Source organism: Urocitellus parryii, chromosome X (assembly GCF_045843805.1).
Source record: "Urocitellus parryii isolate mUroPar1 chromosome X, mUroPar1.hap1, whole genome shotgun sequence".
NCBI lineage: Eukaryota > Metazoa > Chordata > Mammalia > Rodentia > Sciuridae > Urocitellus > Urocitellus parryii.
Genome location: NC_135547.1, coordinates 1,537,444 through 1,564,336, shown reverse-complemented (window position 1 = coordinate 1,564,336; position 26,893 = coordinate 1,537,444). Strand labels below are relative to the sequence as shown.

The 26,893-nt window shown below is 43.9% G+C and overlaps 1 protein-coding gene across 1 annotated transcript; it reads left to right on the top strand.

Annotated features, from left to right (window-relative positions):
* Positions 1 to 13,036: 13,036 nt before the first annotated feature.
* Positions 13,037 to 26,533, top strand: LOC113199755 (medium-wave-sensitive opsin 1). Its single transcript, XM_026412815.2, has 6 exons — positions 13,037 to 13,148; positions 17,133 to 17,429; positions 20,126 to 20,294; positions 21,248 to 21,413; positions 23,157 to 23,396; positions 26,423 to 26,533. The coding sequence occupies exons 1-6, from the start codon at positions 13,037 to 13,039 to the stop codon at positions 26,531 to 26,533; spliced, it is 1,095 nt and encodes a 364-aa protein (XP_026268600.2).
* Positions 26,534 to 26,893: the final 360 nt, after the last annotated feature.

Here is a 26,893-nt window from a genome sequence, read left to right as displayed (position 1 = left end):
TGAAATGGGCGGCTTTGGGTTGCTCACTGTGTTCATGTTTGAATGACACATCCCTTACTTTTTGTGATCCAAATTTTTGGGCCCCAATTATCAAGTTGCAGCACTGGTTGTACTTCACTTGGTAAAATAAAGCCAAGAAAATAATCTAAAACTCCAAGTTCCTTCATTAGTATTTTGGGTGTGATGCTGGCAATAGAACCCAGGACCTGTGCATGCCAGGCAAGTAAGTGATCTATCACTGAGCCACAACCCCAGGCCCTCTGTTTTCTTACTTCTCATGTAAAAGATAATTCTGTGACTTCTCCCCAATTATAAATCACAGTACTACATATAATGCAAAGAATACATTTTGGTTTTTGCAAGATTTGAGATACATTATTAATTTCTTACAAGAAACTTTTTTTTAAAATGGAACATCCTAAACAAATACTTATGGTTCATGTATATTATCATTTCTTACACTAAATAGTTAAGGACATGAGTTGAACTAGATCGAGTTATAATAATTAATGTCTTTATTTGAGAAGTCCAACCTCTTCAACTTCCAACAATAGAAGTTATTTCTGTAGCCTACAAAGTTACTCCCCTTTGTTAAGCAAGGAAAATTTTAGAGTATCATATTTCTCTGTCAAATCTTGATCCATCAACTGTGATCCAATTGTTCTTCACTGTCAACCTACTATAATCTGAATAATAAATTGAGGTAATTAGTGAGAACTATTTACCTGGTTAATTTCTAAAAGAATGAAAATCCTTAGAGCCAGAATATGTGAAATATACTTACTTCTTTTCCCTTATGTATTCTTATCTATGCGTACATACAATGGATCCTTATAACCCTCATTTGAAATCCAGAAAATCCTACTGTCCTTTGGTGAACCCCCAACCCCACCCTCACCTATTGTGAGTCAGCATAGAATGAATTGGACATCACTTTCCTATGCTCATATATGAGTACATGACCAGTGTAACTCCACATCACGTACAACCACAAGAATGGGAAGTTATACTCCATGTATGTATAATATGTCAAAATACACTCTACTGTCACGTATAACTAAAATAGAACAAATGATTTTTTTTTTTAAATCCAGAAAATCTGTTCTGGGGCTGTAGCTCAGTGGTAGAGCGCTTGCCTTGCATGTGTGAGACACTGGGTTCGATCCTCAACACCACATAAAAACAAATCATTAAAATAAAGGTATTGTGTCCATATACAACTAAAAAATGTTTTTAAAGTCCAGAAAATCACTGTAGCATAAACATTGTGCTGTGCCTGATTTTTAAAATTTACTTTAAATATAAAGTCTTAAAGAATTAAATAATAACACCATCCAAACATCTTTTAATGTGACTATATGTAAGTATATATTTACATCAATACACATAAAGTTGTATTAAGTCAATAAATTTTTAAAAATATTTTAGTTGTAGCTGGACACAATAAATACTTTTATTTTTGTGTGGTACTGAGGATCAAACCCAGTGCCTCCCATGTGCTAGGCAAGCACTGTACCACTGAGCTACAGCCCCAGTCCTCAATAAATGTTTTAAAATGTTTGATATAAAGAGGCCTGGGTGCCAATAAGGGGCTTTAAGTCCACCAATATCTTTTTTGTATCTGGGTTGAACCCTGGGGTGCTTAACCACTGAGCCACATCCCCAGCCATTTTTTATATTTTATTTTGAGACAGGGCCTTGCTATGTTGCTGAGGCACCCTTTGAACTTTCTATTCTCTTGCCTCAGCCTCTCAAGCTGCTGGGATGACAGTTCTTGAACCACTATGCCTGGCTACTAATATATCTTTTCAACACTAGGCATTCAGCACAGAGCCAGATGTTTTTTTCCTCACCCTACCAGGAACTCATATTCCCCAATTTTGTTAATGGAGGTGCTTTCTCATGCTGTTCCCAGGCTGGTTATTTCACAGCTGTGGCCAGTAACAAGACAATGAGCAATCGAACAAAACAGAGCAAAGTTTCTTTGTGGATGTGCTAAAATTCCTCCTGGTTACTTTCTGCTGTGCGTTGTTATTAAATATTGTGACTCTGATTACATTGTCAAAGCCATGTATGTTTCTTCCTCTAGAGAACCTGGCACCTGTGCAACTGGCCAGCCTTTTTTGGCAACTCTCTTTGATAGTGGCTTTCTCTGAGATTGGTCTTCAAATGAATAACAATGCTGACAAAAGTGTTCATTCCACCATCTTTGGTGAACAGCTGCTTGGGAGCACCAACGTCTTCTCCTTCATTCACCTGGCTTGGGCAGCTCACTGGATGGTGCACATGAATAAAAGGGGGATGTCAGGAACAATAGTCAGAATGCTCCATAGATTTTAATGACTCAGGGAGCCAAAAACTAGCCTGTACATTTATTAAAATATCCTTAATACAGATATATTTTGATAAAAGGAACAAAGTACTGATATATACTAGAATTTGGATAAATGTCAAAAACATTATACTATATGTGAAAGAGCCCAGACACAAAAAATCAATATTGTATGATTTCTTTCCTATGAAGTATCCAAAAAGGGTAAATTCATAGATACAGGAAGCAGAGTAGGGATTTCCAGGCCTGGGGGGAGTGGGAATGGGGAGCCACTATTTTGAGATAATGAAAATATTCTGGAACTAAACTGTGCTGATGGTTTCACAATATTATAAATATACTAAATGCCACAGAATTGTATACTTTAAGATGGCTAATTTTATGTCATGTGAATTTCATGTCAATAAAAACATTGACAATATGTTTCAGTAATGCATGACTTTTGGGGATGAATTTTTACATGCTTATATCTTTATGGAAAAGCCAGCACAAGCACTCTCAGCACAATGACTTTTTTATCTTCTGAAGTATATCAAGATTTAAATCTCCTTGTCTGCTAATGGCTTTAGTAACACACAAAATTGATAGATTGTGAGGCCCAAGGTAGCTGGAAGCAAATGGTCCAATAAGACAAGGTCATGACACATAGCCTGGCCACTGCATCCATACCATGGTTTATCAAGTGGCATGAACATGAACACCTACACATGAGAAGTGGCAGTGCCACTATCATAGACCCACACTTTTCTTCTATCAGAGACCCCAATGCCAACTGTGTGACAATTTTTTTCTGTGCTGTGAGTTTTCTCTTAGACATGGGTAGACTGTCTCCAAAGATGGCTCCCACAATCGCTCCCATTCTGCATGTCCTTTTGCAATATGACTTGGTGCTCTTCCCAGTAGGTAGAATCTAGTTCCTATGGTCTTGAATCAAGCTGGCCCTGTGACTTGTTTTGAGTAACAGAGTGTGGCAAAAGTGGTAGTGAGTGACTTTCAGGATCATGCCATAGAAAGCTTGAGAGACCACATGGAGCAGGAAGCTATGGAGGATGAGACATCACATGGAAGAAAATACAGACCAGCTAACAGCTAGCACCACTGCTGGACATGAAAATGGAGCCATGGTGAGTGTCCCAGTCTTGGGAAACTCCCAGCTGAATAAGTCACTTGAGTGACTACAACCAATATCATGTAGAACAAAAGACAACCTATCAAAGTCCAGTTAACACATTAACCTATGAGAAAAATAAATTGTTATTTTAAGCCATTAGGTTTGGGGGGTAGGGCTGGGGATATAGCTCAGTTTGTAGAGTGCTTGCCCTGCACACACAAGTACCTGGGTTCAATCCCCAGCACAACCAAAGAGGTTTGGCAGTGGGTGACTTTTTATGCAGCACTGCCACTTGAGATCCTGAGAGTATATGGTAAAGTCCTGAGAAGGGCTTTCAAAACCTTGCAGACTCAACTTGTGGAGGACCTAAAGCTCAGATTCCTATGACAAAATTTTTCCAGAAGTGGAGGATTCCTGAAGTTGAATGCTGGCCCAAGACCAGTGGAATAAGACATAATTACAGAGGACTTCCAGGGAACAAGTGAAACTGATGAGGGAAAGTCATCTGTTATTACCTGTCCTGGAATATTTTTGGCATTGTTCTAAGTGTTCTATTTTTAATAGTCGCACAGTAAAAACCTCTCCTTGATCTTTGCTTTTCTATTTAACAGGTTAGAAGTGTGCAGACTGGATGAGACAGCTCACTGACATCTAAGACCATATTAGATTTCCAAGATGCCACATGTCAAGGGGTGCTTCTACCATTATATAGAAAATGCTCAAGAAAATCTGAAGGCACTTGTAGAATGAACAGGTTCAGCTTCTGAAAACTGCAGTTATCTTTTTTTAAAAAAAAGTTTTTAATTTTAGATGAACACAATACTTTTATTCTTTATTTACTTATTTTTATGTGGTGCTGAGGATGGAACCCAATGCCTCACACGAGCACTCTACCACTGAGCTAGAATCTTAGTCTTGCAGTTGTCTTTTAGTAGACGAATTTAAACTGACAACATATTAATCTTGACTTTTATTCTTTCAAATTCTACTACATTGATTAGTAACGTCAGGTGGAGTTTTAGTACAAGTCTGTGGGGAACTTGGCCAATGGGAGTTGGCTCAGCTGATGGCCAAGTGTGTGTCGCTTGGCTTTGCAGCAAAGGAGTTATTTGCATCAGTCAATCGCAGCCCATCCTCACGCCTCCCCAAACTACAATTGGATATATCAAATTGTGTGATTATAATGTCACTAGAAAGGCCATTCAGGTAGAGCTGAAATAATCAGGTTTGAGACACCCAGACTTACAGAGAAAGCATTAAACTTGAGGGAGGTGTCTGTCTCCCAGAACCAAAATCAGTAAAAACATTTCCAAAACAATACAAATAACAAAGAAATTTCTTGTTGCACTATGTACAAAAGGTGTGACAGATATAGGAAATAAAATAACAGATAAGGAAATATACACAATAATAGATACAGGAAATACAACAAAAACACTCTGATGCCAGAACTACTGGGAATTGCTATGGTTCAGATAAGTCTGCCTTGGTTTCTGCTAAGAATTTCTAACAGTGAAAAACAGTTAAAGGGAATAATGTATTGTATTTATAAGTCTTGTTGATAATTTTAATTGCATATATGGCATAAATCAAGCTTTTGCTTGATCTTCACTGTCTGTGAAAGTTAAATATTTTAAAAAAATAATTGGCCCACAAATTGAATTGATGATCTTAATACAAAAATGATGAGACTGGGCTGGTGTCCCGTTCCTGTAGTCACTGCTATTTGAGGCTGAGGACCACCTGAGCCCAGGAGTTCAGGGCCAACCTTGGCAATATAACAAGACCCCATCTCAAAAAACAAAAGCAAACAAACAACAAAAACTTGATAACAAAGATAATGTGAATGTAGTACTGCAAGTGAATTGTATCTTGAAAACAGTTAAGATGCCATATTTAATAATTTGAATTTTTTAATATTTATTTTTTAGTTGTAAATATCAATACCTTTTTTTTTAATGTGGTCCTGAGAATCGAACCCAGGGCCTTGCATGAGCTAGGCAAGCACTCTACCACTGAACCACAACCCCAGCCCCAAGATGCCATATTTTATGTTATGCATATTTTACAACTTTTTTTAAGATGTAAAAAAGAATTTTCGGGGCTGTGGTTGTGGCTCAGTGGTAGAGCCCTTGCCTAGCATGTGTGAGACACTGGGTTCGATTCTCAGAACCGCATATAAATAAATAAAGTTCATTGACAACTAAAAAATATTTTTTTAAAAAGGTTTTTCGGGGGCTGGGGCTGTGTCTCAAGCGGTAGCGCGCTCGCCTGGCATGCGCGGGGAGCTGGGTTCCATCCTCAGCACCACATAAAAATAAAATCAAGATGTTGTGTCCGCCGAGAACTAAAAAATAAGTATTAAAAATTCTCCCTCTCTCTCTCTCTCTCTCTCTCTCTCTCTCTCTCTCTCTCTCTCTCTCTCTTTTAAAAAAAAAAAGGGGTTTTCGGATTCAGACAGGAAAGGAAGGTAACAAAAACCCGAGTTCCCTCAGTTCACTTAAAGACATGAAAAAAATACAAGAACGAATAACACCCTCCCAAATCTACAACCTTCACGAAACAAGGGACCACAGACAACTGACAAACTCAAAGCCAGGGGGTGAGGGGCAGACAGGAAAGCAGAAGACTATGGTCGCAAGCCACCAGGGTGTGGGAAGGCAGCGGGGAAAGTACTAAGGATGCCAGCAGTACCCGGGACGCACCCGACAAGATCTAGCCCTACAGGACACTGCCTGACCCTGCGTAGGAATATCTGAGGGCAGATCCCAGCAAGACCAGCACCGCAACCGGCGGCGATCCGGCAGCGAGAGAAAAGGCGCAAAAAGCGAAAGCGGCCGGGGCTGCTGCGCAATGGGTTCTGGATGCGAGAGCCGCGCCGCATCGCCAGAAGAGGGTGCCCAAGAGCCGAAGAAGCGGCGAACAACCCGCTCCCTTCCCGGAACCCCAAAGGTTCCTGTACTAATGGCTGGCAGCTAAGAAACCAAATGCATTCAAACAGTAAAAACAAAAGCAAACAAAAGTCAAGTGCTGCATTTGTACAAAGAAATTAGACACACGCAAAACAACAGGTGTCAGCAGCAGCAGAAGCTCACCAGGAATGGTTTTAAATGTTTTTCAAGGTTTTGAGTGAGACATTTTCAAAGACTGTGTGTTTGAATCCATTCTGGTCGTGAATTCTTTTTGATGTTCTGTTTATCACCAGGTTGGCCAGTGAGAATCCCTTCACGTTGATTCCATTGTCCTTTGGCCATTTGCCCACCAGTTTCTGGCACAACAGAGTTGCTCACTGCACACCTTGTCCTTCTTTTGACAGACCGTTCTAGGAAATATGCATCTAATAAAGCAATCTATAAAAGCATATTTCACTTTTTAAAATATATTTTAATTGTACTTGGACACAATACCTTTATTTTATTTATTCATTTTATATGGTGCTTTTATGTGGTGCTGAGGATCGAACCCAGCGCCCCTCAAATGCCAGACAGCACTCTACTGCTGAACAATAGCCCCAGGCCTCTAAAAGCATATTTTTAAAAGTGTGTATTGAACTTTCCAATTAACATGACCTATTACAGTTCCTTCTTCTTACACTGGAGATCAGGGACTATAAAGCTAACTTCATATTTTTCTTTGTCCTACAATAAAAACCCAGTTTCAATGTAACGACATGGTGAAAAGAGAAGCCTGGGATAAATAGACCAGGTAGTGCTCCAGAGGCTGACACCGATTTGAGGCAACTTAGTGCCCTGTCCCAAAATAAAATATAAAATGGGCCAGGGATGTAGTTGACTGGTAGAGAGTCTCTTGGTTCAATCCCCAGTATCATGGGATGGGGGAGTAGGAGAAATAAAGAAAAAAAGAAAAGATAGATCACAGATGTGGCAGCACAGACCAAAACAGTAGGCTCAGAGTTGGAGGTACAGGTTAAGTCAACCCACTTACCTGTTCTCAGCTAAGACCCTATCTGGGTCGCCTAGGAAAAGGTACTCCCAACTCCAGATAGTTCAGAAGATGTGATTGGTCCAGGCCCAACCAAGCTTCAAGTTCAAAGCCAAATACAGTATGTGGTGGGGCTGTTTGGAGTTTGCAAAAACATAGCCCACACTTTTTGACTTTACATTCATCCAATGATGACGAGGATAGCTGGTCTTGGAAAGTGGCAGTGCCACTGTTATAAGCCCATAGTTTTCCCCATCAGACACCATGGTGCCAACAATGTGAAAAATTCTTATTCCTTAGGTTCTTTCAGATGTGGGGATTGACAGAGCCTTTCCTGCTTGACCGTTTCCCAAAGCAGTTTTTGCATTTTAATTTTACTGTACAGGAGTACACATTAACCATGGGCGGGGATGCAATAGACAGTGGAACTGAGAATACATCTTAAACATTTAATTGTGGCACAAAATACACACAACAGGGCTGGGGTTGTAGCTCAGCAGTAGAGTACTTGCGTAGCATGTGTGAGTGACTGGGTTCAATCCTCAGCACCACGTAAAAATAAAAAAATAAAGGAAGGCATGCTGTTCATTGACAACTACAAAAAAATTTAAAATACACACAATATATATTCACATTTTTGTGCAAACTATTATCATCATCCATCTCCAGAACATCTTCATCATATCAAATTGAAACACTGTACCCAAGAAATACTACTCCATATTATTTTCTCCTCCCCCCCAGCCTCTGGCATCCACCCTTCTTTGTGTCTCTATGAATTTGACTATTCTAGGGGCCTCATATTAAATGGAATCCTGCAGTATTTGTCCTTTTATGATTTGCTTTGGAAAATATATCTTTTTGAAGGCTCTTTGTAAATTAAACACTTAACTAGCTCAAAAACAACGAAAAATCTGTACAATCTAAGGTTTGTCTTGGAATTAGGTTGTAAAATATGGATCATATTTGGAATAAAAAATTTTTTTCAAGTGAAAAAAGAAAGATCAATTTAAAAGCTGGATGCTTCCTTTTCCTGGGAGGATTGCAAGTTCAAGGCCAGTCTGGGCAACTTAGCAAGACTCTTTCTCAGAAAATAAATAAATAAATAAATAAAGCTGGGGATGTAGTTCAGTGCTAGAGTACCCCAGGGTTCAATCCCCAGTACCATAGCGGGGAAAAAACCCATTGCAGTAGCACACACCTGTCATCCCAGCTACTTGGGATGCTGAGGGCAGCCTGGGAACCATAACAAGACCCCATCTCAAAAGAAATCAGCTTAAAAATACAAGGAAAAAGAAACAAGGAAGACAAAACAACAAAATAATATTGTAAACTAATAATATTTTGTGTGTCTTCTCCATGGTGATAATGTGGCTGCCACAGCAAGAAGAATTTTCACCAATTCACATTTTGGTGATTTGCACCCAAACTTCCTAGCTACTGCTTATTCATTCATGTGGGAAAAAGTACCTCTGTGAATGAGCCCAAAGGGTCTGAGAACTGGAGAAGATGATACAACAATGATACACCCAGCTCTAAATCAATTTAAACTTTGGTATAGTCAGAAGTGGAATAGAATTATCACTGTTATGCGAGGAGGGAACATCAGCAAGTTTGGGGAACCCAACAGCTGTAGTGGTAAGGGTAATCCAACTGCTGTCAGTTTCTGAGGTGAGCAATTCAGGACACAATGAGACATTCACAGAAATGGTAAAAGAGTTTGACCCTGGCCTTTTGAATTTACTCATGGTGCATGTTTACAGATCTCTAAGGAACTTAGGGCAGACAGAGCTTTTCCAACAAAGTAGATAAGCCAGAAAACAAATGGGAAACATAGTCATACTTAACCACATAAAATTAAAACTCAATGGATGCAAGCCTATTCCAAATGCACAAAGGCAATGAATGACCCTCAAAGACATGGTACTCAGTAAAAGAAACCAGGCACCAAAGGACAAATGCTGCAGGATTCCACTTATAGAAGTTCCTTAGAGTAACCAAATTCATACCAAGTAGAGTGGTGGTTGCCAGGTGCTGAGATGAGAAGGAATAAATTCAGGCAGAGTTCAGTTTTTCATGATGAAACAGTTCTAGAGTGGATGGTGGTGATGGTTGCATGACAACATGAACTGTATGCTTAGAAATGGCAGAAACAGTAAATTTTATGTTTTATCACAATTTTTAAAATAATAAGGCAAATGGTCAACTGATTCCTTGTCCTCTAGCTCTATCAGTCACTGGCTGTTAATGATAAAGCCCATGACCTACTGGATGGAGCTGAGAGCTGAATGAAGGTGACAGGAAGCCCCCAAACTCGTAATCAGCTCTCTCTCATAGAGTCACTTGGGAGTAGTCAGATTAGAGACGAGTCTATCATCTAATCTTCCAGCCCAGCCAGGGCCCCAGCTGGCAGCAAGAGCGGAAGCTGCTGGACTGGAGCCAAGCTGAGGATGTTGTCTTGCTCTGCTTCGCCCACCCTTTGCTCTTCATCTCCCTCTCCAGTGCCCTCTCTTCATTTATCCACACTTTTGCAAGAGCATAGGACACCCAGTGAGCTTTCACAGGGGCTGGAGTGTGCACATGCCCTCACAGATGCCAGGGGACGTTTTAGGACAATAATCTGCTTTAGGCTAAATCAGGATTTGATCTTCTGTTAGCCCTAATCATCGATTAGCACCCCACTGTGCAGGGCCAGGGAAGGTCCAGAACTCACTGCTTCTGCCCATCTCTGCTCACCTCCCCAGGTCTTGAGGCAGATGCATATCTGCCCAAGTCCATCAGCGGGACTGTGCTGAGCTCATTCATTAGCATAATACAGGACAAGGGCAGGCAGGGCAAGTGGAAGGCCAGCTCTAGGGCTCAAGTGGGGCTAGAGGCTTTCCCCAGCTACCCCACACCTCCTGTGCTAGACTCCTAGTCAGGTGGCACTTCATCTTCACAAAGCATTTCCAAACAACATGGAAGTCCCGGATGTTCATGGTTAGAATGGAAAGTCAATCTGAGAGATCCCAGATACATCATAGCCAAAGTCTACAAAACTATGGTCCAGAGAGGCAGCTGCAGAGCAGGGGCTGTGAGGTCGGGATTTTCAGGAAGGTCTTCCTGTGGGGGGAATGTGACTGTGCCTGAAAGACCACATAGTTGAAACATCAAATGAAAAAAAAATTTGATGTTATTTACTTTATTCCCTGAGTTGCACTGTCATTACCACCATTAGTTTTTAATCCGAATACTCCTTAGTGACTCCTTGAGAGAGAGTTTATTAGGAGTTCTGGGGGCTGCTTGTCACCTTCATTCAGCTCTAGCTCTGTCCAGCAGGCTAGGAGCTTTGTCATTAACAGCTATAGGATAAGGAACCTTTTGGCCATTTGCCTTTGACATTTGCAAAATTCTGATAAAATACATAACCATTTCCAAGGGCAGAGTCCAGTGCCATTGAGCACATTCACGTTGTTGTGGAACCATCCCCATCATCCACTTCCAGAACTTGTACATCTTGCAAAACTGAAACTCTGCACCCGTTAAACACTAACTGCTCCCAGCCTCTGGCAATCATCATTTTCCTTGTTATCAATTTGTTTACTCTTGGGATTTCCTAGAAGCAGGATCATACAGTATTGTCCTTTTGTACCTGGCTTCTTTCACTGAGTATCATGTCCTCAAGGGACATCCATGTTGTAGCATATGTCAGAATTGCCTTCCTTTTTAAGACTGGATAATATTTCATCATATGAATAAACCTCATTTTGCTTATGTATCCATCCCTCAATGGACACTTGCATTATGCCCCTCTCTTGGCTGTGGTAACTAATGCTACTGTGAACATGACTGTATTTCTTTGTGGATCACATTGCAATTCCATGTTTAATTTTTTGAGGAGCTGACAAACTTTTCCACAGTAGCTGATCATCACAATCTAATTTTAGAATATTTTTATCATTAAAGAATCCCTGCACCTATTAAGGATTCATTCCCCAATTCCTCTCTTCCAGTGTCCTGACAATGACTAATTTGCCCTCTGCCTCAATTGATTTGCTTATTCTGGGTGTCTTGTATGACATAATAATTCAATACATGGCCTTTTGTGTTTGGCTTCTTTCATTTAGTGCAATGTTTCAAGAGTCACCTGCATTGTAGCACACGTTAGTACTTCACTCCTTGTTACAGCTGAATAATATTCCTTTGCATAGATAGATCACACTGTGCTTATTCATTCACTTATTGATGGCTTTTGAGGTTGTTTCTACCTTTTGGCCTCTTGTGAATAGTGCTGCTATGAATATTCGTATACAAGTTATTGTGAGGACATATATTTTCCAGGCTGCAGATGAGCCCTCACAAGGCTATGGCCAGGACACTTTACTTCTATTCCACATAGAACCTCTAGTCTAGCACCTGGCATGTGGAAGACACTGACTAACTCTAAGAGCCATTCTTGATATACACAGCCAAGCTGAGGCTCCACCTGGCTCTACTGTTTAACCAGGGCCTCCCCTGTGCCAGCAGGAGAAGCTGTTTTGCCAGGAGCCATAAGCATGGAGCCAAGAGTGCTGAAGAATCATAGCACTAAGAATGGAGACATGAAGGCCACCAGCCAATGTGGCTTACTGAGTTTAAGGTGCCAACTTAAAGGAGGTGACTTAAGACAGCTGAATTTCAGGACTGAGTTGAGGAGAGCTGGTGGAAGCCATGAGAAAGGATATGCTCCCTAATTGGGAACTGTGGAGGAGAAACAGAGGTCTATAGTTGGCAACCAAGATAAAGCTACAGAATTGGGCAACAAGTGGCCCCTGCCAAGTGTGGAGCCAGCATCAATCAGACTGCTGTGGGTGAAGAGGGATGGCAGAGGTAGTCTGTCTGAAACACTCTGTCAAGAAGGAGGCTGTGACCAAGGGCAACCCAAGGAAAGATTGTAAACTAGAACCGGCAAACACAGAGCACCCTGTGGGAACCCTGAAGTGCTGCAGCAAGGCTGGTGCATGGAGGAGGGCCTGCACAGGCACCTTGGTGACCAAAAGGGCTGCAGCTCATGGGGAGTAAGGGCAAGGGCAGAAGTTAAAGCAATGCACAGCGGAGCTGTCCCCCAGGGCCACAAAGTTAGAAACTGGGCCCCAACCTGGGGGAGGAGCCCCATTGGACACATTGTACCCATTGGGCCCACTGAGATGGCCTGTCCTTCAAGGAGATTCAGTTCCAGACCCCAGTTCTGAAAGGTCTCCCAGGGAGAGTCAGATGAGAAAGGAAGATTTGGACTTTGGACTACTTCCTTATCCACATCCTAATTTGAAAATCCTACCCTTAGGTCCACCCGACCCAACAGTTGGTACTGCACAATACAAGAGAAGAGAAGACACATAAATGTGATCAAGGGCCCCATAGGCATCTCTGCAAGCCCACGGGGGTGGGGGGTCTGAGTTTAGTTGCCAACAAATCCCTCTGAGCTGCCCTTGCAGGCTGGCCTTAGGAGCAGGGAAGAGGGGTGGGAGGAGGAGGTCTAAGTCCTCGGCCCAATTAAGAGATCAGATGGTGAAGAGTTTGGGAGCTTTTAAGGTGAGGAGGCCTGGGCTGATCCCATAGGCTGGTATAAAGCGCCATGACCCCCAGGCAGTATGCAGGGCTGGCAGGCATCAGTGACAGGGCTTTCCACAGCCATGGCCCAGCGGTGGGACCCCCAAAGGCTTGCAGGTGGGCAGCCGCAAGACAGCCATGAGGACAGCACCCAGTCGAGCATCTTCACCTATACCAACAGCAACGCCACCAGAGGTGAGCGAGAGGTGCTATGCAGGCTTGACCGTCAGGCAAGGGTGGCTGCACTGGGGGCCTCCAGCCACCCTCCTGACTCCAGGGAATCTCTCTTCTATACATCCCACCATCTCCCTTAGCTTTCATGATGACATGAATGGGGGGGGGTGTTTTCCCGATATAAAATGACACCATACTATGAAAGATGCATTTTCAAACACCACATAGGCTTCCCTAAACTGATAAGAATCCATGTCCACTGAAGGATTCAGAAACTCTTTCTTTATGGTCTCTAGTCATTGTCTACTGCTGGTGGGCTTTCATTACATAAAACTCTGACGGCTGCCCCTACCTGGGGAAGGAACTGGTTTTACACCTCCTGAAGCTTCAAGGAGGCTGGAGGACTGGCCTGGAGCAATACACCAACCCACCAACCCATGGGGAAGCTGGGGGAGGCAACTGCAGAAAGCGAGTAACTTCGAAAACCTTAAGGTTAAAAGAGACTCTCGCAGCCATCTTGTCCAATTCTGTGTGTAGGGCACACAGCCTTTGAGTGCTCACTTCTGGGGAGAAGTGGCTGGTGCCTGGGGCAGGCTTTCCATTTTGAACAGTCCTAGTACACAGAGGCACAGCCCAATCAAAAGGTGAAAAGTCTCATCAGGGCAGCCCAAGCTCTGCCCCTGGAAGTTGCCCAGGCAAAAAGCTTTGTATGTGGGCCCTTCAAAGCACTGAGGAGGCTAGTGACACCATTATCCCCTGGCACTCATCCCCAGGTCCATCCTCAAAATCTCACCTCTGTCTTGAGTCAGCAATATCCCACTGAACTCATTATCATTTTCCTGTGCCTTGGTAGCTGATCTGAAGGTCTGGCTAGAGGCAGGTTGGTGTGTTGATGTGTTTTGGCAAGCTGACTTTATTAGGAGGGCCACTTGTTCTGGGGGTGTGAGTGGTTGCTGGAACTCAGTTCTCAGACTCAGCAAAGCATTGGAGATGTCAAACATACTGACTCCTAATCTTCACTGACTAGCTGGACTACATTGATAAAGGCCCTATTTCTACTCTTGGGCTCCTTAGGGGCACAGGGATAAATACTGGATTCTTTCCTTTTATTTCTCCATTCCCAAAATAATGATTTGGCTCACCAGCGGAGGCCAGTGTGTTTTACATCTGTGTCCCCTTTATCTCCCACTAAGGATCCAGTTGTTCAGGAATTGGAGTGGAGCATCATGTGATTACTCATTTGCTCTATTTCATAACACACACACACACACACACACACACACACACATCTCAAAATAAGGATACCAACGTTACTACCAATAACATGATTACCAAAAACCTAGCATTTGTACAGGTCTTTTGATCCTTAGGGTATTGCTACTAGGTCATGTAGTCACACTGGTGTGATTTCTGTCTTGTTAGAACAGTCCTTCTCTATGGGATTATATTACTGACTGGATAGGCAGTTTCATTTATTTCATTAGTTTCATTAATTTTGTTTTTGATAATCAGGGGTTGCTTTTTAATTTTAATTTTGTTTTATATTATATTATGTAATAAAGTAGTTATAAGTTTACAAAGAAAAATCTAGAATACAAGGTGGATTTGAAAAGACCCATCTTCCCTGTCCCATCCACACCAGATTCTCTTCCTTCTTGTATGTCTTTATTTCTCTTTCTTTTCTTTGTTTTTTTTTGTTTGTTTGTTTTTGTTTTTTTGTTTTGCAGCACTGAGGATAGAACCTAGGGAATGCTCTGCAAGCACTAGCCACTGAGCCATATCCCTAGGCCTTCCTACATTTCTTAGAATTAATTTGCTTGGAAGTTGACTTTTGATATTCTTCTATTGCTCAATTCTTCATGAAACCAGTTCCAGAACTTTCAGAAGAGAGGAGCAGACCAAGACACTCACTCTGGTAGCAAAGCTAGAAGTTCCTGTTCCCTCCCCTTTCCCCACTGATGCTCAGACCTGGTCCTCCTTTGCCCCTCTTGTACCTGCTCTGTTCAGTTTGGACTCTATCAGTTATTTGGGAAGGTCCCTGGCTGCCTTGTTTTGAGAGACTTTAGCACCTAGACTGTTCCAGTCCTTTCACTTGTCTACACACTGGAGTTTTCAAAACACTTTCCAGTTTCAGCTGCTTTTCTCCAATTAATCTGCTCTACTTTCTGGGTAAGATCTGTTGGCTATTTTGGGGTTTTCTGTTCTTGGGTCTATTGGAAGGCTCATTGCTTTGCTTTGCTCCTTTTGTATAGAGACTGAGACCATGGGGTTCTTCTGTTGTCAATGGTCTTTCTGCACAGTTTGTATAGGGGATTTTGGAAATTCCTGTGCAAGGTTTCTAGGAGGTCCTTGTATGAGAAACCAATGGAATGCTTGCACAGAGGGAAACAGTGGCATCATGGGGCCCAGTTGTGCTGGGGGTGAGATTTCCCTGTCTCTCCTAGCCATAGCTAGGAGAGCTCTGTTTTTCTTAAATTATTTTGGGTTGGGTTTTTGCAACATACAACTAAAGCATCCTGATAAGTACAGGTGGCTCTCCATGGATGTTTTCCTAGATGCCGTGAGGCCTTATTATATGGCAGCAGAGACTGAGGCTTGAAATCCCTCAAAGTATTCTGCCCAAAGTCATGGTAGCAAAAAAGTTTATTTAAATAAAAAAGTATAGAGCCTCTGTAGTATAATAAAGTGAACTACTCTCCTTTTTATTCTGAGTTTGTTAGGGCTGCTATGACAGAGTGCCGCCATCTGAGTGGCTTAAACAACAGAAATGTATTGTCTCTCAGTTTTGGAGACCAGAAATCTGAAATCAAGGCATGCCTCTCCCCTAGTTTCTAGCAATCTGTGGCATTCCTTGGCTTATGGAATCTCTGTCTTCATCTTCACATGGCCTTCTCTCTGTGCGTCCAAATTTCCCCCTTTATATAAGATCACCAGTCCTATTGGATTAGGACCTCATTTCAACATGATCACTTCTACAAAGACTCCATCTCCAAATAAGGTCACATTCTAAGGTGATGGAAGTTAGAACTCCAACACATGAATTTGAGGGGGAAACAATTCAATTCATAACACATTCACTTATTCATTCTCTGAGAACCTATGTTATGTTGGACACTATAAGTAAGATGATTGAGTCACAGTCTTTGGTGAGGAAGATAAGACTTGTACACTGGTGTCTTAGTATGGGCTGCTATAAGAAATTACCAAAGACTGTGTGACTTTTAAACTCAACAAAAACTTATTCCTCACAGTTATAGAGGCTATAAATCAAGGAACCAGCCTGGTTGGGTTCTGGTGAGGGCCCTCTTTCCAGTTACAAACTGCTGCCTTCTTGCTGTGTCCTCATTATATGACCTAATTATCTCCCAAAGGCCTCTCCTCCTAATATTACCCTGGGGGTTAAGATCTAAGCATGAATTTGTGGCAACACACAATTCAGATGACGACAACTGGTCACCCCTAATATGTGCTAGAACATGATACAGGGAGTGGTTGGTTGGCTTCCCAAGTGGGCCTTTGAAGTGACGTTAGCTGGGGAATCTGGAAAAGCTTCTGGAAGGCAAATGCATCTGAGCTGGGTTTACAGAGGACTCTGGGAGCAAAGGTATAAAAACCAAAGGACATGGAGCATGCACTGGAAGCAGCATAAGAGGTGGGATGGGGAGAAGGGATAGGGAAGCAGAGAAGCAATGGTATGCAACTGTCACTCCAAGTGGTGACTCAACTACTGGGAGCTGGGGATCAGCAACTGGCAGAGACCATGAAAAGTTCTGTTCTTTGTTTCAGGTTGCCAGTGCAGGTAACCATCATGCAATGGCCTCTAACTTGAGAAACAGGAAGAAGGGGAGTTTGAGAATAAGCAAAGGCGAGGATAATGGGCAAGAAGTGGGTGGGGGCTCAGTGGGAGAGGCTCTGACAGGGAAGGGAAAGGTGGAATTGGGGTACTAGTGCAGGTGGGCGGTGCTGCTGCCCAACTCCTCTCTCTATTCTACCTCCTGCCTCCAGGCCCCTTTGAAGGCCCCAATTACCACATTGCTCCCAGATGGGTGTACCACATTACCAGCATCTGGATGATCATTGTGGTTGTCGCATCCGTCTTCACTAATGGGCTTGTGCTGGTGGCCACCATGAAGTTCAAGAAGCTGCGCCACCCTCTGAACTGGATCCTGGTGAACTTGGCAATTGCTGACCTAGCAGAAACCGTCATTGCTAGCACCATCAGTGTTGTGAACCAGTTCTTCGGCTACTTCGTGCTGGGCCACCCTCTGTGTGTTGTGGAGGGCTACACTGTCTCCGTGTGTGGTAAGCCAGGGAGACCTCATATGGTGTGTGTAAAGAAAACCCCCACATGGCAAACCTTGAGGTGCATCCATAGTGTGTGTGAGTGTGTGGTGCAAATATGAAGGGAGGCAGACCCACAAGGGAAGCTGGGTCAAGGCCATCACAGGAGTGGGAAGACAGGCTTCCAGGGTTGTCTTTGCTGGAGTCCAAGACACCATGAGTTCCTACTCTTGAGACAGCCTCTGCTGGGGGACAACCACTTTGGGGCTGTGTGGCTGGCCAGATAATCTCAGAACAGTATAGGAGGGGAGGGTTCTTGACACCCTGGACAGAAGTACCACCTGAATCAGAGATGTGTGCCCTTTCATCCCATCTCTCAAGCCAGACTCTTTTGCCTCTTGGTTGCCTACACAGTGTATGCTTCCCCTAAGGAAAGACAAGATTCTCATTACAGCTTTGGGGATATCAAGACTAGATCACAGACCCTTTTCTTCATTCCCGTCACTAATATCCTTGTGGGCCACAAACGGCTCAGGTTCATAAATAGTGGCCAAGAAGTACCAGCATGCCAGGCTCTTTGCTGGGGAGGGGGACTGTTCCAACATTGTGAGCACATGGTATCCTCTTAGTCTTCTCAGAGGAGAAAATGGTAAGGAGTGGGCATGGAAGGTTGATAGTCCAGGGAGCAGAGTAACAGCATTGTGGTTCTTTTGAGCAGACATGAAGTGGGCAGGTCTAAGTCTTGGAATCCATGAATGTTATACTCAGGAGTAGACACTATATTTCAGGACAAGGAGCCTGGAGATGGGGGACCCACCAATGGGCCTCACTAAAACCCCAGTTGCCCAACCAGGCACCCAACATCCACCAGAAGCTGCTCCTGCTCTTGCCTCCTGGCCATTCTTCCTGGCCTACTCTCTGCCTCTTGCTTCACACTGGCAAATGATGGCTCAGACCCAAGGGGGTGCTGACCCACATGCCAGCACTCTCCCAATGATATAGAAGTGAAGTGACTGAGTAAAGTCACAGAGAGAAACTCCATCCCTTGAGTCCATTGCTTTCTGTGGCAGGTATGTGCTTTGTTGGCTACATCTCCCTTCCCAAGGTGCCCCTTGCATCATCTATCTCAGCTTGTGCCAGGTCTTCCTACTTGCCTTTCTCATGGTGTTTCTGTTGTTGTTGTATTGTTTTGTTTGAAATGAGGTCTCCTTTCTATGTTGCCAAAAGGCTGGTCTCAAACTCCTGGGGTCGAGTGATCCTCACACCTCAGCCTCCTGAATACCTAGGACTACAGGCACATGCCACCACACCTGGCTCCTCACAGCGTGTTCTTGGGTCATATGGATGCACTTTGGCACAAGTTTTAGTGCTGAGGACACCCTTAGCCCTCTGGGAAGACTTTAAATGCATGAAATGATATCTATAGGACTATAAAATCAGCTCATTATATTGAAAAATAATTTTCAAAGTATTAAATATTAATTAGTGACAGTCTTTCACTAAAATACAAGTATTAAAAGTATTTATTAAAAGTCTTAGTGAGGACTGGGGATGTGGCTCAGTGGTAGAGTGCTTGCCTAGCATGCACGAGGCCCCTAGGTTTGATCCCCAGCACTACCAAAAAAAAAAAAAAAAGAAAGAAAGAAAGAAAGAAAGAAAGCATTAGTGACACTGTTCTGTACTAAAGTATCAAATAACAGAATCTGCCCTGACAACCACTAAAATTCCAGTGTAGTAAAGAATGTGGGTGATGTTTTGAAAAAAGTCCACCACCTCTGTAGAGTAATAGGAAAACAACTATGACTTCTCTGGGTGGAGCTAATACTGCCACATTCACAATAGAAGGAAATGACAAGTGTCTATTAGTGGAATGAAAGATGCTGTTTTTCCACCTCAGGTCATGGAGCCCGGAATTCTGTGTGCCAACCTCTGGGACAAAGGCAGGAGATGGAAGGCTGTCTCACCTGCCCAACTCTGGTTGGTTGCGGGGGATCTCAGCAGTTCCCAAATGCCTAAAGGAACTGGAATTGGCAGGAGGGGCACAGGTTACTAGACACAGCCCACTTCCTTGCTCTTAGTTGGAACAACAGCATCTCAGAGTCATGCTGGTATAGATATGGCCATCAGAGGTTCCACTGATGGTGTCAGAGGAAGGAAGGACTAGTGACAAAGAGGACAAGAAGTACCAACAGGGCCCCCAAGGGTGAAAAAGTACAGGCCTATCAGCTGCTAAGGTTCTTTCTTGTCTCCTCTTTGGTGACGGGATGCGGAGGTTGAGTGAGCTCCAGAAGTTCTAAGCTCCCAGCCTCAGGATCGCATGACTGGCTGGCATGAAACTTAGTAGCCAAACTGAGAGCTCTGAGCGCCTGCTGCAGAGGAAAAGCAGTTGACATTAAAAGGAAAGGAAAGGAAGGAAGAAAGAAAGGATGGAAGAAAGGAAGGAAAGAGAAAAAAAGAAAAGGGAGAGGAGAGGAGAGTAAGAAGGTGGAGCAGGGGTGGAATTAAGCTGCTAGAGCTGGTGAGGAGGCAAGGTGGCGGAAGAAGCCCTTTGCACTCAGGACCTGAAAACACTTTCTTGGAGAATTAGGTTGGCAGTTTGGAGGGGAAATGCTTGATTTTGTAAGCTGTCTCCTACTCTGACAAGGAAACAGTGATGCTGGAAGCTGTTTGTCCTTTGCTTTGTCTCAAAGTCCCCCTCTGTCTGCTCTCCCATGTAGGGATCACAGGCCTCTGGTCCCTGGCCATCATTTCCTGGGAGAGGTGGCTGGTGGTCTGCAAGCCCTTTGGCAATGTGAGATTTGATGCCAAGCTGGCTATTGTGGGCATTGCCTTTGCCTGGATCTGGTCTGCTGTGTGGACAGCCCCACCCATCTTTGGTTGGAGCAGGTAAGGGTGCAAGGGAGCCAGGAATGTGGCTGGCTCCTTTAGGGCCAAGTGGGAAGGATCAGACTTTGTAACCTTGAGGGCAAATCATTTCCTGTGCATAAAGTGAAGGGAAGCACAAGATTCTCCCCAGACTCCTTCAAGTGTGCAATACACATGAATTTGATTGGCTGCAATATAGAAATGGTCCCTGATGCCAGGCAACTTTGGATTCCAGGGCCCTCTTGCTAGCTCTGTGCTAGACCTTTCTCATACATTCTGCCTCTTTCCCACATTCAGAGGCTCCTTAGGATGTAGGTACACCTGGGCCTGTAGGTCATCTGTATCCTGGCCAGGCTGATTCTTTGGGAGAAGACCCTAATTTATGAGTAAATGACTCAGATATTTGATCAGGAGGGACAGGACACAGATGGCACATTTGCCATCTTACATGGCAATCTTAAGAATAAAATCTTGTCATGTTTAGAGAGGGAAGCCTCTTTCTTTGGGAAGCTTCCATCATTCTGGGGCATAGCCAGTTGGTGAGCAAGTCCCTTTTTACAGTCATGGCCTAGTTGACCTGAGAAATAAAAATTCAGGGAGTCACAGCAGTTCTTAAATCAGAATAAGAGGAACTCTTGCCTTCCCTTTGAAAAAAAGAGGTGTGATGGGGTGATGAAAATCTTCTGGAACCAGATAAAAAGAGAGAAGGTGTAAGTCCTTGGAATAAGCAAAAGTTTCAAAATCCTACCCAAGGCTTGTCTTTTGGGGGTGGTGAAAATGTTCTGGAAGTAGAGTTGGTGGCTGCACAACCTTGTGAATATTAAATGCCACTGAATTGTTCACTTCAAAATGGTTCATTTCCTGTAATGTGAATTTCACCTCAATTAAAAACTGCAAGTCAGGAGTGTACCTGGGCTGTGGGTCCCAGGTTGCCCCAGGCTGCATCAGGATGGGCCACTGGCCCTTCTCTTCAGGTACTGGCCCTATGGCCTGAAGACATCCTGTGGCCCAGACGTGTTCAGTGGCAACTCATACCCTGGGGTGCAGTCTTACATGATGGTCCTCATGGTCACCTGCTGCATCATCCCACTCAGCATCATCATTCTCTGCTACCTCCAAGTGTGGCTGGCCATCCGAGCAGTAAGTCCCCCACCCTCCTGACCTCACCCCTGGCTGGCAGGGTGTCTGGGTGAAGACAGAGGCTTACCTGGTGTACTCTCCTGCCTCCAAGCTGCTCTGCTCTCAAACCAGTCCACTGAGAATCTTAAACTATTGTTTTTAAATCCTCAGATAAGTGGATTCCACCCCTATAAGAAAATGTTAAGACCCGGTGATGTGAATCAGGCAGTTCCTTTGGGTGCACACCCAGGGTTCCATTTTGGCCCTGGATCCCTTGTCTTCATCCATGCAGGATGAGAAGAGACTGCCCTGCCCTCCTGCTTCCAATTATGGAGCAGAGCTGAGTCTTTCCCTTGACCTAGGACAGTTCTCTCATGGAGTGAAGCCACCAGAGCATCCTTATCCAAGGAGTACACTTGAAAGTGTCATTTGTCCCCTAGACCTACTCTCCGCCTTCCTGTGTCTGGCCCTCTACCCTGGAAAGCTGATCCCATACATAGCCACCACCCCCAATGTTACCCCCACACCAGCTGGATTATCACTAGGGAGCCCCTTCAGGAAATAAGAACAAAGGAGAAGATTAAGATTGGGTCCTGGGGTACTGAGAGCTCTGTGTTCCCCTTGTGGTCTTACCCACACCATAAAGTTGTCCCTTTGTCTACCAACTCCCCTATTATTAGCTCCATCTCCACGTATCATCTGTTAACTGAGGGGACCCTGCCTGACACAGGTAGCAGAAAGCCCTCCAGGGTGGTGCCTTTCCTTTGTGAAGCTGCTTATGACCACAATCGGATCAACAGATGCTTACAAGCTCTGCCTAGAGGAAGCCATGGACTTGTGATAAGCTCCATCACCTCAATTCCTTGGGCTGGAGGCTGCAATTTGGTCCCCTGGGTTGGCGCTCACATATCAGAACCAACTTAGTTGGCTCCTACAGGTATCCAACGATGGCTTGGGCAGTATTAGCTCTGGTCACAATCCCAGCCCTCACAGGTTTTCTTTCATCCCAACTCAGTTAGCTACCTGCCATCAGGTATGGGTGAAGACAAGGAATCCAGGGCAGTTGTCTTTTGGGGTGGTGAAAATGTTCTGGAAGTAGAGGTGGTAGCTGCACAACCTTTGTCTGCAGTCTGGCCAATCCTGTTCTAGAAAGCCTGAGAGAATTGCATGTGTGACTCTGGTATTACCACTGGGCACCCTGCCAACCTCTAGCTTAGCTAGAGCAACCTTGGCTGCTTTTGCCTCCCCCGCCATTTCCTACCATGTTAGCCCTTTCATTCTTTAGTGCTGGGGATTAAACCCAGGGCCCCACACATGCTAGACAAGTGCTTGCCTACTGAGTTACATCCTCAGCCCTCACTCCTTCATTCTTGACCCTCTGGTGATCTGTTTAGGCCCCCACTCAGACCTGAGCACAGGAGGGGACTTCTGATAAGGGATTAGATGAGGCTAAGGAGATTAGCCTCTAATTCTCCTTTCCAAAGCTCCTGCCAGGATAAATCCAAAGACCTTCAAAGAGTCATCCTTGGCCAGGACAGCTGCTTACTATCTCAAAGCCCAAGCCTTGGTGTCTGCCCCAGGCAGGACTCAGGTGAAAGCTGGCCACCTCCAGCAGGGTTTGGATAGCAGGTGACCATCTCTTCCTACCTTCATCTCCCTAGCCCAAGGTCACCCTCCTCTTGCTGCCTCCCTGACTATTGCCCAAGCAATAACAAATACAGAACCCCAGGTGACTCCCCCACTCACTGTTCCTCTCTCCCCAAGGTGGCGAAGCAACAGAAAGAATCCGAGTCCACCCAGAAGGCTGAGAAAGAAGTGACGCGCATGGTGGTGGTGATGGTCCTTGCATACTGCCTCTGCTGGGGGCCCTACGCCTCCTTTGCATGCTTTGCTACTGCCAACCCTGGCTATGCCTTCCACCCTCTGGTGGCCGCCGTACCAGCCTACTTTGCCAAAAGTGCCACTATCTACAATCCTGTAATCTACGTCTTTATGAACAGGCAGGTAAGAAATGCCATAAGCACATCAAACTCCACAAGAACATACCCCACAAGAACCCAGTGAGGGTTCCTGCCTGGAATCATGTCTTCAACAAAAAGCCCACAGAGGATTTGAGAAGCCTGATAATGACCCTCTAGGATAATGAGCAGGAAAAGGCTAAACATGTGACCCAACTACAGCCAGTCATTCATCTGGCCATTAGCAAAAGTCTTAGGCACATACTCTGGAATCCATTTCTCATCTCAGCCAGAGGGAGATACTTCCCAATGTGCTTGTGTGCTGTAAGCTCTTCCCTCTTATAGGTATTATTACTAGGGTCATCAAGCTTCAGGGGCTCTTCTGGAATTCAAATGCTCTAGGATTCAGTGAACTCCTCTACATTGACCCTAAGGATACCATTCTTGGTTTTACAGACTCCATTCTTCTCTTTATTTTTACACTTTGAAACTGTAACTTCTTGAATTTTTCTTCCTATAAGAACAAAAATAAGTTCTTCTTTGATGTACTGACCAATAATTTAAGAGCGTTCATGGGTTACTTTGGGGGAAACACACTTTGGTCTTGCACATGGTCTTGACTAATGGAAACCATTCCTATATGGCTTTGGTAGCAAGTTGCATATGACTCCTAGATCCTCTTGGTAGGTTACAGGTGACCTCATCATCTTCTAAGTGCAGCTCACCTTACTCTTCCTTGAATCTATCATGTACATTTCATTAAGGTGCAGCTGTTACTTGATAGTAACCAGAAAATTCTGCAGGGTCTTCCCATTTCACCAGACTCAATGTCTGACTTCCAATCCACTGTTCTTTCCACTTTCATCTTTTGTCCTCTTTTTCTTTTGCAGTTCTGGGGACTAAAGTTGCCTAGGCAAGTGCTGCATCACTAGGCTAGTGCTGCATCACTGAGCTACACCCCCAGATCTGCTCTTCCATCTTAACAGCTGCCCCATGACTCCATCACCTTCAGCTTGTCCCTGACTGTATTAAGCCAGGCATTCATTAAACACCCATTCTTACTGGTAACTTCTTAATAGTAAGTAGGACTGTTTCTGTAATTGATTCCTGAGAACTGTCTTGTTGGCATGTCCATGCCCAGAGAATACAATTTGATCTCTGGTTCACTTCCTCTGTTTCAGGAGGATCTCTTTTTAGATCTGGTTTCAGTTTTTGGAATCCTAAACTATCTTGCCAAGTACCCTCTCTACCTGATTCTTTTCATTCTGCCTTCTAGAGCTCCCCCTTCTAGATAGATGTCTATACCTCTGAGTTTTGCCAGACTTCTGAACTTTGCTTTCACCCTTTCCATATTGTGATCCTGTCCTGCTGCATTCTGAGAGAATTTTCTGGAATGAAGTTCTGTAAGGACATAGGGGGTTTTTTTTCTTATTTTCACTGCTATATCTGCCCCCCAGAACACAGAGTCTGGCACATAGTAGGCACTCAGTAAGTAAATGTCAAATGCATTTGTTGACTGAATTCCTCAGCCTTCTCTGCCAGCTCTTTAGCTGAGCCCATTCTGCTGATCAGCCTGTTTCTTATTAATTTCAATAATCATCTTTTTTATTTTTAGAATTTTGATGACAGAGGGAGCTGGAGGTAATCAAGAATAGGGCTGAAATATTTAGGGAGTAATTTTGATCCAGGTTCTCAAAGCATCATGGATAGCTGAGTAATGATATGAGATGTAATTGAGAAATTATCATGACCCAGATCTCTTCAGGAGTCAACCAGCAAACAGAAGTACCCTCCTGTTACCAGAAGACTTTCTTGGTAAAGAGATGAGGGAGGTGGCTGGACTGTTGTTGACCTAGTCCTTACCTAATCCTAAAATTGATGGGCTACAAATAAGATCACAATCACATTCATATTTACTAAAATGCCTATAAGCCTCTTGCCAGACATTTTAGAAACCAGTCATTGTGTGCATGGTCTCCTTAACTAGCATTGTATTTGGTCACTGCATGAGTATCTTGGGGCTGCCATAACAAACTACCACAAACTTAATGGATTATAACAATAAGAATTAAGTCTCTCTCAGATCTGGAGGCCAGAAGTCTGCAATCAAAGTGTTGGTAGGGTTGGTTCCTTTTGAAGGCACTGAGGGAGAATGAGCCCTGTACCTCTCTCCTAGTTTGTGGTGTTTGCTGGCAATCCTTGGTGTTTCTTAACTCAAAGATGCATTACTCCAATCTACCTTCACATTTATATGGCCTTCTTTCCCCTTCTTATAAGAACATCAGCCATGGGATTAGGGTCCACCCTAACCAGTATAACCCCCATCTTCACATACATCTTAATTACATGTTCAAAGACCCTGTTTCCAAATAAGGACACATTCTCAGGTTTCAGTGTTGGGACCTGAACATATCTTTGAGAAATGCAATTTAACTCACACAAGTCACCATCAACTGCTAAATTAGATAACTCAGATTATCATCAAATGTTATGGCTTGGCTATGAGGGATTCTCCAGCCAAGCTCATGTGTTAGGCAGTGCAGGAATCTTCAGAGGTGAAATGATTAGATTATGAGAGCTATATCCTCATCAATGGATTAATCTATTTGATGCGTCAATAATATAAATGTACTACTGGCTGGTAACAGTATGCACATGGGCACACTGGGAGCATGCCCTTGGGGATTGTGTCTTTGTAGTCAGCTCCTCCTTTTGTTTCTTCTTCCTGGCTGCCATGAGCTGAGCAGCCTTCTCTGCCAGGCCCTTCCGCCATGACGTTCTGCTTCACCTCAGGCTAAGACTAATGAATTCAGCTGGCCATGGACTGAACCTCTAAAACTGTCAACCTAAAATAAATTTTTCCTCCTATAAGTTGTTCTTGTCAGGTATTTTGGTCAAGTGATTAAAACAACCCCCATGTACAAGGAATGACCTAAGCCTTCCTCCAGCCCTCTGATAGGATTCTGAGTGGGAAACAGGAAGATGTTAAACCATTGAGATGACAATGAATGCCCTTTAGAACTGCACACTGGCCCTTTCTGCTTTGCTGAATAATGCTTTCTGTCCTTCCAGTTTAGAAACTGTATCTTGCAGCTTTTTGGAAAGAAGGTTGATGATACCTCTGAACTCTCCAGCGCCTCCAGAACAGAGGCTTCATCTGTCTCTTCAGTGTCTCCTGCATGAAGTCAGCTTCCTACCTGTCCCACCCACTGTGGCTTTGGCCATGTCTCCCCTTCTTCTCCATCCCTGTGAAATAAATATAATTTCTCTTTGCCAAAACCAACAAGGTCACAGAGGCTGCTACTGCAGTTTGGGGCCACCTGAGCAATGGGTCTTGAGAGGGTACAAGGAAGATGAAGAAGAGAGCAGCAGTACATCATGGACTTTAATCTTTTCCAAGTCCCGTGTCTACAGATGGCATGGAAGTATCATAGCAAAATGGAAGTGCGAGGCAGGTAGGCATCTGCATACATCTCACCAGGTTGGTGGTTATGGAATTAAAAAAACAAGAGCTGTGAAGTAGCTGTCTAGGGAGGGCTTACT